Source organism: Corvus hawaiiensis, chromosome 14 (genome assembly GCF_020740725.1).
Source record: "Corvus hawaiiensis isolate bCorHaw1 chromosome 14, bCorHaw1.pri.cur, whole genome shotgun sequence".
NCBI lineage: Eukaryota > Metazoa > Chordata > Aves > Passeriformes > Corvidae > Corvus > Corvus hawaiiensis.
In genome coordinates, this window is record NC_063226.1 from 22,214,063 (window position 1) to 22,229,981 (window position 15,919).

The 15,919-nt window shown below is 54.9% G+C and overlaps 1 protein-coding gene across 5 annotated transcripts; it reads left to right on the forward strand.

Moving 5' to 3' along the window:
• Positions 1-99: 99 nt before the first annotated feature.
• On the forward strand, positions 100-10,756 carry NSDHL (NAD(P) dependent steroid dehydrogenase-like). 5 transcript variants are annotated; one of them, XM_048319172.1, is made up of 9 exons: positions 100-166; positions 725-775; positions 855-917; positions 2,935-3,102; positions 4,704-4,850; positions 5,824-5,952; positions 7,274-7,416; positions 8,493-8,595; positions 9,161-10,756. In XM_048319172.1, exons 2-9 carry the CDS (start codon positions 755-757, stop codon positions 9,494-9,496), a joined length of 1,110 nt encoding a protein of 369 aa, XP_048175129.1. In that variant the 5' UTR covers positions 100-166; positions 725-754; the 3' UTR covers positions 9,497-10,756. The 5 variants fall into 5 exon arrangements, with proteins under 5 accessions (XP_048175129.1, XP_048175132.1, XP_048175131.1 ...); XM_048319174.1 differs by having other exon boundaries at positions 156-216; XM_048319175.1 differs by lacking the exon at positions 855-917.
• The last annotated feature ends 5,163 nt before the right edge of the window (positions 10,757-15,919 follow it).

Consider the following 15,919-nt stretch of genomic DNA (forward strand, 5'->3'; position numbering starts at 1 on the left):
CCCAGGGAAAGAGGCGGGAATTGGGGGAGTGGGCGGGGTCTGGAGGGAGGCGCGGCGCTGATTGGTGGAGAGCGGGCAGGGGGCGTGGCCGGAGGGTGGGCGGGGCTCACTGAGGGCGGCGGCGGCGGCGAGAGGGGCCCGGGAGGGTCCTGGCAGCTGTGCAAAGGTGCTGGGAGCAGCGGGGCGCGGTCTCTGGGCTGTGGGAGAAGGCCTAGGGTCCGTGGACAGGGTCCTGGGGGAATGTGGAAAGGCACTGGGAAGGAGCTGGAAGCAGTGGAGGAGGTCCTGGGGCCGTGGGGAGGGTCCTGGGGACTGTGAGGGGGCTCTGGGATGGGGCTGAAAGAGCTGGGGGGGAGCTGGAGATGCAGTAGTTCGTAAACTGCGTTTGGGAGAGGGATGAGGTGTTAAGGGATAGGGGGGTGGAAGAGGGAACAGCTGGAGGGGGGATCGCCCTGTGCCCCTGCTTTGAAACCAGCTCCGTGTTCCAGGTGGACAGGCACCAATCCCGCCTCTTCTTGGCTTTTTCCTTGGAATTTCAAAGGGCTTTCAGAACAGTAAAGAGAGCCAGGCCAACACCTGCACTTGCTGATTTGGTTTGGAAGAACAGGGAGAATTCACTCCCTCTCCTCATCCTTCTTTAGCATACTGGCTTCAAACCTTGATTTCTCTAACTGGAAATGTGTTATTTCATTGGGAATAAAACAATTTTCTCCCTTTTTTCAAGGACTCTGGCGGATAGTGCCTCACCCGAGCCATGGCCACGCGCCTCAGAGCGGTGAGTTGGGGCCTGACGTGGTGCTTTGGGAAGATTTGTCTTGCAGAAACAAATTCATAAACATTCTGCACATCACTAGGGAAGACACGAGGTTGACCCCGCATTAATGAACATTCTGGGGAGAAAAGCTGATTTTTCCAAGGTAAAATTTGGATAGGTTACTTTAAAATCGATGTGGGCATGTGTAGCTTGGCTTGCTATAAATATTATCCTGTGCAATATCGAATCATGGAGAGTTTATTATAAAGTTATATATAATTGTGGCTGCTCCATCCCTGCGAGTGCCCAAGGCCAGGTTGGACGGGGCTTGGAGCAACCTGGGCTGGAGGGGGTGGAATAAAATGAGCTTTAAGGTCCCTCCCAACCCAAACCAGGGGTTCTGTGATTCCTCTGAAGCCTCGGCAGTGCTCTGAGGTTCAGAGGCAGAGGGCAGCATTCTGCTGCCGTAAAACTTCACTTCAGGCACATCTCGGAGCAGTTTGGGTGCTCCTGGTTCCTGGAGAGTGCCCTGGGATCAGGGAATGCTGGGGAATTCCACCTTTGGGGTGGAAGGGACCCGGTGGGAAAGGGTACAGGGGAAGACGAGGGAAAGGGGCAGTGGAAGGGAGCAGCTGCCTTTTGAGGAGAGGCTGGAACAGTTTCTGTCCCCTCAGCAGCTGTCCCCCCTCGGGCTGAATCCCTCCATCTTCACCACACCGCATCCCAAAGGGCCACGTGCGCTCGTTTTCGGAACACTTCCAGGGATGGGGCCTCCAGAGCTCCCTGGGCAGCCCCTGCCAGGGCTTGGCCACTCTTCCAGTGAAGAAATGTTCCCAATATCCCCCTGCCCCTCCCCTGGCCCAGCCTGAGGCCGTTCCCTCTCCTCCTGTCCCTGTTCCCTGCGAGCAGAGCCCGACCCCCCCGGCTGCCCCCTCCTGTCAGGGACTTGTGCAGAGCCACAAGGTCCCCCCTGAGCCTCCTTTGCTCCAGGCTGAGCCCCTTCCCAGCTGCTCCTCGCAGGATTTGTGCTCCAGACCCCGATCAGACTCCCCTTTGCATGGCCCATCCTAAATAACAGGTTGTGCTTTGATGTAGCTCAGGGAACTGCTCGGATTTCTCCTGTGGATAACTTGGCAGCAGAACCTTTGCTTAAGGATGTGCCCTGCAAAGCTTGTGGACAATGGCTGTCTTTGTGTGGCTCGGGGGGTGCAGGCTCCCTCAGGGATCCCTGCAGAGGTGGGGGCTGTGTTACAACCAGGAGTGAAACTGTTCCCAGCCAGCACAGAGCATTCTTTGTGGAAAAGCTCCCTCACACTCAGGGCCTGGCTGTTCTGTGCTGGCAGTGAGGCCTTTGGTCTCAGTCCAGTCAGATGAGTGGCCAGGCTGAAGTCTGTTAATTAGTAACTCCAGTCATTGATTTACAGAGCTTAAAGAAGAAGGAAGGAAGAACTAATGACTGAGAATTAGTTCCTGCCTTTACCTGGTTGCTTTCTTGGCTCTGAGTGTCACAGGTTCTGAGAGTGGTGATGGTTTTAATACTCTGCATTAGCAGTGCCAGGAGGCTGAAACACATCCCAGAATCATCCCAGAGTGGTCTGGGCTGGGAGGGACCTTAAAGCTCATCCAGTGCCACCCCTGCCATGGCAGGAACACCTCCCACTGTCCCAGGCTGCTCCAGCCCGGCCCTGGACACTGCCAGGGATCCAGGGGCAGCCACAGCTGCTCTGGGCACCCTGTGCCAGGGCCTGCCCACCCTCCCAGGGGGGAATTCCATCCCAGTATCCCACCTAACCCTGCCCTTGGGCAGTGCAAGCCATTCCCTGTGTCCTGTCCCTGCATGCTGTCGTAAACAGCCTCTCTTCATCTTTCTTGCCAGCTCCCTTCAAATTCTGTTTGCTTCACCATCCAGGCAGAGTTTGTGGGGGCCAATCCTCTTTCCCTTCCCTCCTCCCTGAGCCTCTTGGTTGTGAGGATGAGGATTTCCCCTTCCAAAATCCAACCAGAGTGTCTGCACTCAGAACTCCCTGTGACAGCACCGAGCTTTGATGGCCCAATTCAAACTCCTCCAGTGCAGCTGCTGAGTAGTTGAGCAGAATTCCAGCTCGTTGAGATCCAGGGAGGTTCAGGTCAGCTTGCTGGTGTGTCCCTGCCTGTTGAGGAGCTGTCCCCTGTCCCTGCAGGCTGGAGCTGGCAGGAGCTGCACCGTGATCGGGGGCTCGGGGTTCCTGGGGCAGCACATGGTGGAGCAGCTGCTGGCCAAGGGCTACAGCGTCAACGTCTTCGACATCCACAAGAGGTTTGAGAGTGACCAGGTGACCTTCTTCCTGGGAGACCTGTGTGACAAGGAGGTGAGGGAAGGGCACAGGCAGGTCTTGCACCTGGGGAGGAACAACCCTGGGCACCAGGACAGGCTGGGGATGACCTGCTGGGGTCCTGGTGGACAACAACCTCTCCATGAGCCAGCAGTGTGGCCTGGGGGCACGGAGGACAGGGGCATCCTGGGGGGCGTTAGGAGGAGCTTTGCTGAGAGGCTGGGGAGGGTGTTTGTGCGAGCACTGAGCCTTGCCTGAAGCACTGGAACCCCCGGAGGCCCTGCCCAGGTTGTCAGAGGGGATGCAGATGTGTCCCCCCAACCCTTCCCTGTGGTGTATCCCCAGCACTTTTCCTTGGAAGCCTCTGAAGGGAGCAGATCTGGTCTCAGATGTCTGGCTTCTGCTGGAAGCTGAAAAGAACGGCACTGGTTCGTGCTAATGCTGTGCATTGCTGTTAGCTGAGATTCACAGGGTAATTACAGCCCCTGCGCTAATTGCAGGGGCTCTCCCAGCTCTCCTCAGCTCCATGAGAAAGGCACAGCCCATATTCCCAACAGCCGGGGCAGGAGGAGGGGGAGCCCTGGGCAAGGCCTGCGTGAGCCATGTGGGAGATGACTTTGGGGCAGTCCCCTGCACTCAGCCCGTGCCATGGGGAGCTTGGAGCCTGCTGCTTCCTCAGAGCCCCAACTCCAGGTAGTCCTGAGCCTCGTGCCTGCACCTGGGAATTGCAGGGAGCTCAGCCTGGACAGCCTCCAGCTCGGGGGAAGCTCCCAGCATCTCTCTGGAAGGAAGAGAGGATGTGGCGTGCAGTGGGGCCAGGACATTGTGGAGATCCTGGGTGCCAACCCCACTCCTGCTGCCCACCTTTACAGAGGGACCATGACTTGAAATGCAGCTGTGCCCATGAAGAGAAGAGCTGGTTTCTTTCCCTCCTGGTGATTGACACTTTACCATGCTGTAAATCAAGTCCCTCTGGTGGGAGAGAATTTACTGAAAGTCCTTGCAAGGAGTTTCAAAGATAAACTGAGACTTCACTTTAGTTTCAATGCTTCCAGATAGTTGTTTATTAAGTCTTATCAGAGGAACAGAGCCACTAGCGTGACCCAGGTACAGCATGGAAGGAGGAGAAGTAGGAGTGAGTCTAATTATCAAGATTTACATGGCCTTTTAAAGATATTTTAACCAATAGTTACTAAAAACGTACATTATTTTCACTTTCCTACCAATTCTTCAGTAACACGGGCAGGAACTGTGGAATTTTCTATCTAATCAATCCAAACTACTTTTACTGCAGAATATGGAGTAGTAGAAGAAGGAGAAGAAGGTTTAGAGAACAACAACAATCCTCCATTTTGGTATTTTTTACTCTTATCTATTTACTACAAAGAGAAGCCCAAAACCTCTGAATTTTTCACCCTGTGCCAATCTCCCATCGTCGTCTATCACCTCATTCCCACCACTGCATTTCCTAGTTCTTCTCTGACCGTCGGTGATTTTTTCCAAGGTTTGAAGCTAAAGCAGGGCTGTCCGGGGGGGTCAGAACCCCTAAAAGCAGGCAGAGGAATCCTCTCAGCACTCGGGGCTCCCGCAGGGATTTTCCCTGTGCCCCAGTGCCGTGTCCCCACTGTTTCCTGCAGGCTCTGCTGCCAGCCCTGCGCGGCGTGGCCGTGGTGTTCCACTGTGCATCGCCAGCCCCTGCCAGTGACAACAGGGAGCTCTTCTACAGGGTGAACTTCACGGGAACCAAGGCAGTCATTGAGGCCTGCAGAGAAGCTGGAGTGCAGGTGAGGCGAGGCTGGAAGGGCCCAGGGAGGCTGGGAGAGGCTGCTGGACTTTGTCACCATCGCAGGCTGGTGCCAGCCTCGTTTGAGAGGGGACAAAGGGCTCTGAGATAATGAATTCCCACTTTATTCCATCAAAACCAGTGCAGGAGGGACTCTGTGGGTCCCCTGCTTAGCGTGAACTCAATCCCTGTTTGCCACAGGAAGCCACACTGGGATGTCCATTAAAAAGCCATGAAAATGTCCCCCCACCTGGGAGTCACCCTGCAAGAGGAGCACCTCACAAGTGGCTTTTTCCTGCTTTCCCAAGGGGATAGCCCTGGAGATGGCTGTTCCAGCAGTGGGAATGTTCCTTGCTGTGCAATGAGGAGGAACACCCTTGTGCCATAATCTCGGTGTCGTTGGGTTTAGGAAGTGAACTGCCCACAAAAGAAAGAGCCTGAGGAAGCCAGGCTGCTGTCCAGCAGCCTGGAATTGAAGGTTACATTTTCTCCTTAGGTTATCTGGATATCCCATCAATTTTCATTTATCTCATTTATTTTACATTTATTTATTTGATCCATTTCATTTAAATCATCCCACAAAAACATCCAAGGTTTGTTTTTTTGGTTTAACCTACTGTGACCTGTTACTGTCAAGATGAGCAAATCTTTGTTAAAAACACTGGGTGTTGGGTGCTCCAGGCCTCTGGATTTCCTGGAGAAGGTGCCCCTGGATTGACTGCCTTGGGTGTTTGCTGGAATGTTTTAATCTCCTTCAGGTAGCACTAAATGGTGGGACAGAATGAATTTAAAAGGGGAATTCTCTTACCTGCAGTTTCTGTTCATCTTCTGCTAGACTCAGCTTATTTTCTGTAAGATCAGTTGCTTAAATATCATTATTACCATGATTATCATTATTATCTTTACTCACCCTTTGTAAATAACGACCCTTTTATTTTAGGCTTTAACCACCGGTTTTCTCCCGTCTCCTGCAGAAATTGGTGTTAACCAGCAGTGCCAGCGTCGTTTTTGAGGGCACAGACATAAAAAATGGCTCAGAAGATCTCCCCTATGCACAGAAACCTATTGATTACTACACAGAAACCAAGATCCTGCAGGAGAAGGTATTTGGCAATGGTTAAATTGTTACTTTTTGATGTAGTCACTTAATAAAAAGAGAATAAAATCGAGCTGTGGCACGAATTGCCAGAGAGGCTGAATGCAATCCAGTGTGACGCCACAGAGGTGGTTCCAGGGCTGCCAGAGGTGTCACTGCCATGGAAGAGCTGTGGGATAATCCCAGTCCTTACCTGCCACAGCTTTGGTTTAAGAGCAGCTGGGGGGAGTTTTTTGTCTCCTCTGCTTCTTTCCTTGATGTGCAGCCTGAGTTTAGAGTTGGGAATGTGAACAAGGAGATGAGGTGGGAGCGTGGCCTGAGCTGAGAGGGGCGCAGGCCATTCCTGAAAATATTAATGTTCAAAAAGATCTCCAGACATCTGAGAGCTCACAGCTTTGGACACTTGCACAGCAGCAGCACCTGCTCTGGCTCCTGTTCTTGCTGCTGCAGCATCTGTGGGTTAAATGTGGGATAACAGTGCTTTCAATCAAAGGAGCAGAGCTTTTTGGGATCCTTCTCCCATGGCTTGCATTTCAGTTGTGGGAAGAATCCGTGCTTTTTGTGCCAGCAGGATTGAGAGTCCCTTCCACGCTGCTGCTGACGGTGTGAGAGCCTTGAAGGATTTTCCTCCAAAAGAGCTTAATTAATTTTAATTGTGAAAACATCTGTTCCTTCACCAGCACTTTGCAGGAACTGGTAAAGGGGAAGCTGAGGAGCAGCAATCAAGGGTAGCCCAAATGCTGGTGATTATGGCTTTGTTTTGGGGGAAACTGAAAGGATTCCGAGGGCTTTTGTCTGTGCCTCCTCCACAGAAATTCCAGCAGCTGTTGGAAATGAGCAGAACATGTTGTTTAGGAGCTCCCAGGAGAATGAAATCTCCTCCAGAATTGCTGAATGTGCTGCTGGAGCTGCCAGGGAGATGGGATCACCCTCTCCTGAGGCAGATCCGGGGGGGCTGGGCTGGGAATGGCTGCTGGGAGGGACAGAGATGGAATTCCTGAGTGTCCTCCTTTGCTCCAGCTGTGCACAAGGAGTTCACGGGGTGAAGGAGCTTGGAAAGCTCCTCTGGCAAAGCCTTCCCTTCCTTTGTCAATTCGTTGAGTGCTCAGCCATAAATACTGCTTTTTGTCTGGTTTTCTTCTCAAGGAGAAGTGGCAAAGAGACGGGAAGGAAGGAAGGATCACCTGGAAAGACAGGAGGGGATAATAATCCTTCCACAGGTTCCTTCCCAAGGAGATGGGGAGCCCCCAGCCCCTTTAAGGATGGTCTTGGGATGTGTTGCTGAGCTCCATTTTCCTTCCTGACTTTGTCCTCCTCTTTCCCTGCAGGAGGTGCTCAGTGCCAATGACCCAGACAACAATTTCTTCACCACTGCAATCCGTCCCCATGGAATATTCGGTCCCAGAGACCCTCAGCTGGTTCCCATCCTCGTCCAGGCAGCTCGGAGTGGCAAAATGAAGTTCATCATTGGGTGAGCAAGGCCCAGGCATTGCAGAGCTGGGGCAGAATCAGTGCTGGATCTACAAAGCCCTTCTGGAAGGGAACAAAAGGAAATCACTTGTGTTGTTTCTTTTATTTGTCACTTTCGAACCCCTTTTTTCCCTTAAAAATCCTGTGTTAGGGGCTCATTCCGTGCCATGGTGAGTGTCCATAATGCCAAAGGAATATCCATGAGGAAGGCTGGCATGGCTTGAGCTGTCTGAAGAGCTGTGCTGTTAATATGAGGAAGCTCAGATTTTATCATAATTAACTTGCTGTTAATTTAATTAATACGCACTTGTGGTACTTGAGGTTCTGGCAATTAAAATCCCTATGAAGTATGAAATGCTAGAAGTATTGTAATATTTCTGATTATGAGATCAGAGGCATTTGCCTTCTTACTGAGCCTTAGAGCTTCCAGTGGAGCCCTGGAATTTCAGAGCCCAGCAACTGAAACTCTTCCTTGCTCTGAAATCCCAGTGGTGCAACAAGATGAGCTCTAAGCTCCCTTCCAGCCCAAACCATTCCATGATTCTCTGATTGGCTGGACTCTGGAAAGTGATAAGCAGATTAATTTTCTGGGCCTGTGTAGAAATAGATCTCACACAGTGAGTTAAACCTGATCCAGCTGAGGCCGAAGGTGGCTTCTTGGGGGAGTCAGAATTCCTTGAGCCCAGCAATTCCTGGTTGGAAGTTTGTCCTTAAGTGACACTCTCTGTGCTTGTCACCTCTCTGCCTCTGTTCTGCTTCCGTGGATCGCTGCTGATCCCCAGACCTGCAGGGTCTGCAGCTCCCAGACTCTTGGCAGCTTGGGAGGTTTAAAAACGGTGCTGCTGCAGGAATGGCAGCTTTGCTGGGAGCTGGGACAAGAGCAACCCTCCCTTCTCCAAAATAACTGAGGGTAGTCCCACCCTCTGCCAGGGTATGGCCTGGAATGGCAGCACCAGGCAGCGCGAGAAGGAGAGGAACACTTGGGATGAGTTTATCCTGGGTGAAAGTCCTCCCTTTTGCCACGAGCGCGTTTTCAGCCCGGCTTGTCTTGGGGCTGAACTTCCTTTTTGTGTGCAGGGATGGGAAGAACCTGGTGGATTTCACCTACGTGGAGAACGTGGTCCATGGGCACATCCTGGCTGCAGAGAAGCTGCACAAAGGCTCTGCCCTGTGTGGCAAGGTGAGGAGGGAGGGGAGGGGAGGGCAGGGAAGGGATCCCCAGCCTCTGCTGGTTCCTGAGTGTCCCAGGCATCCGTCCTGCGGGAGAGGGGAGCTCCAGGTTTTCCATCTGTGGTGGCCACCTGGGCTGAGCTGGATGGATATCCTTAATTTCCTGCTGTGAAACTCCTTGTGAGGGGCAATCCAGGCAGAGCTGGGGGAGCCACGAGGCACACATGGGAACACAGGAGCCTTTAGGATGCACTTCAGAACAGGAGGAACTTTTCCAGCTTTTTGTGGTCCTGCTCTGGGCGCTCTGGGGTGTTTTAACCTGTTGGGTCTGTGCTGTGGCATCAGTTTGGGTGACACTTCTGAGGAATCCTGGCCTCTGAAGTGCTGGAAGTAGCTGGTTTGCTTGGAAAAGCAGGGATTCCCTCCTCTTCACACAGAGGTGGGCAGTGCAAAGCAGTTTGTCAGGACAGTGGGGTCATGTCCTGTGCAGGAGCATGAGATGGGCCATCACAGAGCCAGACCTGGGAAATCCACCATGGCTTTAACTCCTGGCTTCTCCTCTCCCTCTCTTCCAGGCCTTTCACATCACCAATGACGAACCAATTCCTTTCTGGACGTTCATGTCCCGGATCCTGACCGGCCTGGACTACGACCCTCCCAAGTACCACATTCCCTACTGGCTGGCCTATTACCTGGCCCTGCTGCTGTCCCTGCTGCTGGCCCTGCTCAGGCCCCTGGTGACCATCAAGGCCACCTTCACGCCCATGAGGGTGGCCCTGGCTGGGACCTTCCACTACTACAGCTGTGAGAGGGCCAAGAGGGCCATGGGCTACAGCCCCGTGGTGAGCCTGGACGAGGCCATCGCCAGGACAGTGCAGAGCTACCCCGGCCTGCGCCGGGCCCGGGCCTGACAGCCCTGCCTGGAGCTTCTCCTGCTTCATTCCCATCACTACTGACAGCTCAACGTGGAGCAAATGGCACCAATTCCCAGGAATTTGGAGTTGTCCTGAAATTTCTCCTCCTCCTCCGTCTCGCCATTCCCTCATGTGGGAGCTGTGCTAAGAGTTTGTTTCTTGGATGTGACTTCTGTTTGGAAACAGCTGCTGAACTCTCTGGGCTGTGAATAAACACCCTGCTGTGCCCTCTTCAATCCCAGGCAGGCACACCAGCATTCCTGCTCTCCTCTCCCCACCCTTGTCCCGTGTTTTGTTGCTCTGGTGACAGCAGCCACCCCTTCTCAGAGCTGTGGGCTGGGTAACAAACACTTCCCATGGCTGGCTCCCCTCTGGGCTTTGGCTTTGCTCTCCACAAGAGAGCCCCGTGCCAAAAAGGAGTTCTGCCACCTTCTCTTAACTCATTGCAGCTCCTTTGGTTTTCCTTCTGTGATTAGGGGGTGATTCGGCTTCTCACTGAGGCAGCAGAAGGACCCCATGAGGAGCGTGTTCCTTTGTCCATGCAGGGTTTATTTCTGTCCCAAAAGAACCCAAATAAATCCCACAGAGATGGCTTCCCAGCCTTGTGTCCCATCTCTGAAAGGGCAGATCCCACTCTCAGCACAAACAGGATTTTAGTGATTCCCTGTTGGGGGCAGAGATCTTTGGGAGCTGCCTGCCAGCAGCCCCAGCACTGTCTCACCACAGCTCCCTTCCCACAAGGTCTGCAGTGCTTGGAGGATCCTACAGCACCGAGCTCCTCCTCCCTGCCCTGTTCGTGCTGCTCATGGGGATTTCTTTGACCATTTAGTCCGTGAAAAAGCCTCTTTCCCACAAGGAAATGGGTACAAAGCGATGGTCCCCGAGCTGTTTCCTGTGGCTTGTCTGTTAAATGTTCTTTGCCCTCTCATCTTTCTAAGCACTGCAGTTCTGCTTTGGCTTCAAAGGAGGAGTTTAGGTTCGAGCTGGAGTTTCCCCCCGTGCAAATTCCTGGCTCCCTGGGACTTCTGGTGTTCCAGATTTCAGAAGGATGGGAAGTGCCTCAGTCGCAGAATTAGGGAATCCCGGGATGGTTTGAGTTGGGAGGGACCTTAAAGCTCATCCCATTCCACCCCCATGGACACCTTCTACTGTCCCAGGCTGCTCCAAGCCCCGTCTAACCTGGCCTGGGACACTTCCAGGGATCCACCTGTGAGCTCAGTGTGCTGCTTGAGTCCCATTAAATGGGCTTTATTTTAACTTCTGTTTTCTGGGAAGTTTTACGTTGGGCTTTTTTTCCTGGGAATTCTTACCTGCTGGTTGACAGCTGTTTTTACCAACCTCGGCCTTGCTTGATCTTGAAGTGAGTACTGGCCAGTTGCTCGGGCCATGCTGGTTGGCACTGGTCAGTCCCCCGGCCTGCTGGGAGGGAATAGGGTCGGGTGGAAGTGGGAGGGTTCAGGATTACCCGAAGCCGAGCAGGAGGTAAATCGCTGAATGCCTTTTGCCCTCTAGATGGCATTTCGCAGCTGGACCCGCCTGGCAGCTCCGATCCACCCCAAAAGGGCCGTGTCTGTGCTCGGACACAGTTCCAGGGCAGGGTCACTCCTCTCCCTGTCCTTGGAGCCTGGCAGGGTGAGGGGTGTGGGTGCTCCCGGAGCAGGAGGTCCTGGAAGCTGCAGTCAGCAGGATCACAGCAGGGCAGTGGGGTTCCCTCACACGGGAAGGGATCCAGAGGTTTGCTGGGATGGGGACAGTCCCCAATTCCCGGGTTGGCACTGAGGGAAGGGCTGTGTAACAGCCGGGATGGGGACAGTCCCCAGTTCCCGGGTTGGCACTGAGGGAAGGGCTGTGTCACAGCCGGGATGGGGACAGTCCCCAGTTCCCGGGCTGGCACTGAGGGAAGGGCTGTGTTCCCCCCGGGATGGGGACAGTTCCCAATTCCTGGGCTGGCACTGAGGGAAGGGCTGTGTCCCCCCGGGATGGGGACAGTCCCCAATTCCCCAGGTGGCACTGAGGGAAGGGCTGTGTCCCCCCCGGGATGGGGACAGTCCCCAATTCCCGGGCTGGCACTGAGGGAAGGGCTGTGTCCCCCCGGGATGGGGACAGTCCCCAATTCCCCAGGTGGCACTGAGGGAAGGGCTGTGTTCCCCCCGGGATGGGGACAGTCCCCAATTCCCGGGCTGGCACTGAGGGAAGGGCTGTGTTCCCCCCGGGATGGGGACAGTCCCCAATTCCCCAGGTGGCACTGAGGGAAGGGCTGTGTCCCCCCCAGGATGGGGACAGTCCCCAATTCCCGGGCTGGCACTGAGGGAAAGGCTGTGTTCCCCCCGGGATGGGGACAGTCCCCAATTCCTGGGCTGGCACTGAGGGAAGGGCTGTGTCCCCCCCAGGATGGGGACAGTCCCCAATTCCCGGGCTGGCACTGAGGGAAGGGCTGTGTCCCCCCGGGCCGGGGCGGCTCTCCCGGTGGGATCAGGAGCTGCCAGCTCTCCTGTGGCTCTGAGCGTTGCTGGTTCCCGAGCACAGGTAACCAGGGAGTGTTGCTGTGCCTCCGTCCCAGCCACAGCACAGCAGGGACCTTGCTGGATCCACGGCCTCTTCCAGCCCTGCTCCAGCCCCCTCCTCTCAACTCGTTTCCCAGTTCTAATAAGCAGAAATCCCATCCTGGGTGGTTTGGGGCAGCTGAGAAGATCCTTCTGTTGTGTCCTGCCTGGATATTTTTGTTGTGCCACCTCTTCAGCACAGGGAGGGCCTGGAGCTGCTGGAGAGAGGCCAGAGGAGGCTCCAGGATGAGCAGAGGGATGGAGCAGCTCTGCTGGGAGGAAAGGCTGAGGGAACTGGGATTGTTCAGCCTGGAGAGGAGAAGCTTTGGGGTGAGCTCAGTGTGGCCTTGCAGGGCCTGAAGGAGCAAACTGGAAACATGGAGAGAGACAATTCACAAGGGATGGAGAGGCAGGACACAGGGAGGGGTCAGATGGGATATTGGGAAGGAATTCCTGGCTGGGAGGGTGGGCAGGCCCTGGCACAGGGTGCCCAGAGCAGCTGGGGCTGCCCCTGGATCCCTGGCAGTGTCCCAGGCCAGGCTGGACATTGGGGCTGGGAGCAGCCTGGGACAGTGGGAGGTGTCCCTGCCATGGCAGGGGTGAGATGGGATGGACTTTAAGGTCCCTTCCACCCAAACCAGTCTGGGATTTTTGTGGCCCCCAGTCCGCATTCTGTGTGTCTCAGCGAGCAGAGGCTGTGAAGCAGAATTGCCACTATCAAACTTTCCTTCCAAACATCCAGGATCAAATGCAGGTGCAGCCTGTCAGTAACACTCCACAGGAGCTCCCGAGGACTTCAAAGAGTTCCCTGGAGCACTCTCATCAAACTCCTTATCTCCCTCTCTGCTTTCCTGGCTTTTCCTTGCTGCAGCTCCTGATTTTGCTGACCTGAGACTGGTTTTGGCAGTGGGAGAGATGAAGAGAGATCTGCTGGTGCTTATCCTGGAGAAAGGAGAGGGAGGGAAGCGAAAGAGGATTAAAAGTGCTTTTCTAGGTGGAGTTAAGGTAACCAAACCCCCATTTCCCCTCTTACAGAGACTGCAAAGGGAATTGTCCAAGGAATTCCTTTCAGTCTTGCCCTTGGAGTGTGGGGGAAGCTCTGGTCCAGACACACCTCCAGAGAGGAAAAAGGGTGGCTTGTGTGTAATTACCAGCAATAGGTAAGAGGAAGAATGGATAAAAGCAGGTCAGAAATGACCCTGCACGTCCAGGGAGAGAAAAGGCACAGAGGGCACTGCAGTCCAGCCCGAGCTGGGCGTGCAGGAGGTGTCCCAGACCAGGCTGGACAGGGCTGGGAGCAACCTGGGGTAGTGGGAGGTGTCCCTGCCCATGGGGTGGAACAAGATGGGCTTTAAGGTCCCTTCCAACCCAAACCATTCCGAGAGTCAGTGAGGTTTGGGAGGAGTGCAACATCTGCACCCTGCTGTGGGGTCTCCAGACACAGGGATCCAGGACACGCTGCAGGGCTCAAACCAGCGTTTTGGGAAGCTGAGGAAGGGGTGGCTCCTACCCCAGTGCATGCTGTTACCCAAATGTGCTGATGCCAGGGAGCACCAGGACATTCCCACACCTCCCAGCCACGGCAGGACGGGCCGGCCTCTGCTTCCCGGGGAGAATTCTCTCCCGAGTTTCGCTGCTGCTTGTGCAAGCCGCGGGCCGGTGCCAGGCCCACGGGGCGGGGGGGAGAGTGGTGCAACCTGGGCCCTGTCAGGGCAGGGGGAAGAGCAGCTTGTTTGCCTCAGAGCCTGCAGGGAGCCTGCAGAGCTGCTGAGGATAAACCAGCATCTCCCTGCTTGCGCCAGAGCGCGTTTGGGGTGTTCCTGGTGGCACCGCGGTGTCCCTGCCCCGGCTGGCACTCGGCCACGGCCTCTGCTGACAGCAACCTTTCGTGTCAGTGCTGGCACTCCTGAGCTCCAGGAGTGTGCAGGTGTGTCCGTGGCCACGGGGAGATCGTTGTATTCCAGCAGGGAATAGTTTGGGATAGACAATTCTGAGCTGCTACCTGCTATTAGGAAGGTGAGGTCTGGCGTTCTGGCAGAGCTCTGGAATGACACCTCATGAAAAACCAGTTTGATTCCCTCGTAACAGGTGGGTGTAGTGGTTTTACACCCTGCTACTCACCGCAGCTCTGCTGGGACTCAGCTGGGCTTGGGGTTGGTGGCACCTCTGCAAAGCCCACGGACTGACGGGTTACTCACCTGCCCTCCCCCTTCAGCACCAGGGAGGGGCTGGAGAAAGTGGTATCGGGAAAGCAGGAAATGTTCCGGAGCAGCTCCGTGCTCTGGAGTGGGGTTGGTGGATTTCTCACAGCTAGAAAACACTAAAAAAATGTTAAAGGATGTTGCAGGAGCTGTTCAAACACAGGCGGGGCTGCTGAGGGTGTCTCTGCTGGAGTCACCGCCGCCACAGGAATGATTTGGTGAAATCCCCGTCCCATAAAATTGTCTGCTTGGATTTCCAGGGTGGAGCAGGTTCCTTGCACCCAGCTGTGCTGGAAGTGGCAGCGAGGCGCTACCCAGGGCACTTCTGCTGCTTCTTTGAAATGATTTTTTTAACCCCAGTGCTCCAGGTCCTGTGAGCCCGTCCCTGGCAGGCATCCCCTGCAGCCAGGGAGCAGTTTCTGTGGCTGCAGCATCCTCGTGGGATGGCATTCCCACGTCTCACTGATCCCAGCTGCTCCGCTCTGCAGCGCTGAGGAGGGAAGGGAGGCAGAACAGCAGCAGAACAAGGATCAGTCAGTGCCAGCTTCACGAGACAGGGGCCTGTGTGCTTTTCTTGGAGAGGGGATTCCATGAAAATCCATCTCCTGGTAAAGTCAGATACTCCAGGCTGAAATTTATTTTATAACAATAATGTTTTTACCTGGAGCAGGGGGAAAAGGCTCATTTTTCCTGCTCTCCCGTGCTGCAGGAGTGTGTGAGTGACCCTGGAGAAGCTGTGGGGTTGGGATGGCAGACAGGACCTCGCTCCTGCTCGGGGCTGCGCTCAGGCACAGCTTTACCTGAACCTTGGCTCGTGGCTCAGGAGGGGGCCAGGCCTGCAGGGTGGGGGTTCAAGCCAGAACCACTTGGTTTTAACAGATTCAGTGGGAAAATGGAAAAATTCCCCCTTGGATTCTGCTCAGGTCAGATGAATAGAAAAGATTTCTTTTGTTGATTTTGGCACACTCGTGTTTGCCCCAAAGGTGTGCAGGGCACCTGTGCTGCTCCAGGTGAGGCTGCTCCTGCCAGGGAGACCGAGGCTGGTGCCTTTTCCTGGAGCACCCTGAGTCTGTCAGTATTTAACTGGTCAGTATTTTACTCCCACTGTGAACAGAAATCCGGAGTCTTTATCCCCGAGTCTCTGGTAGAAGCTGCCAGCTCCTTCAGGCCCTGCAAGGCCACACTGAGGTCACCCCAAAGCTTCTCCTCTCTAGGCTGAACAATCCCAGCTCTCGCAGCCTTTCCTCCCAGCAGAGCTGCTCCATCCCTCTGCTCATCCTGGAGCCTCCTCTGGCCTCTCTCCAGGCCCTCCCTGTGCTGGGCCCCAGGGCTGGGGCAGCTCTGCAGGTGGGCTCTCACCTGATCAGAAGGGCAGAATCCCCCCTTTTCCTGCTGCCCACGCTGTGGGGATGCATCTCCTAAACCACCACCGACCCGGGGGTGTTGCTGCGGGAGCTCCTCATCCATTTCCCTCAGTGTTTGATATCAAGGTGTTCATAACAGATCCTTTTTCTTGAACCTTCAGCGTGGAACAGTGTGTTCCCACTGGGGAAAAACAGAGCCCCGAGTCCCTGGGTGGCCCTCTCGTGCTCGAGGACCTCTTGTACCTGCAGGGCTGGCCAGGCCGGGTTGTTAGTCATTGCTGTTTCGGGGAAGAACCCGGACAAACCTTCAGC

Excerpts from the sequence above, each read along its gene's own strand:
- NSDHL (XM_048319172.1), top strand. The coding sequence starts at position 755 with ATGGCCACGCGCCTCAGAGCG. Across the intron at positions 4,851-5,823 it reads GCAGAGAAGCTGGAGTGCAG|AAATTGGTGTTAACCAGCAG; the intron begins GTGAGGCGAGGC and ends CGTCTCCTGCAG. Across the intron at positions 5,953-7,273 it reads CCAAGATCCTGCAGGAGAAG|GAGGTGCTCAGTGCCAATGA; the intron begins GTATTTGGCAAT and ends CTTTCCCTGCAG.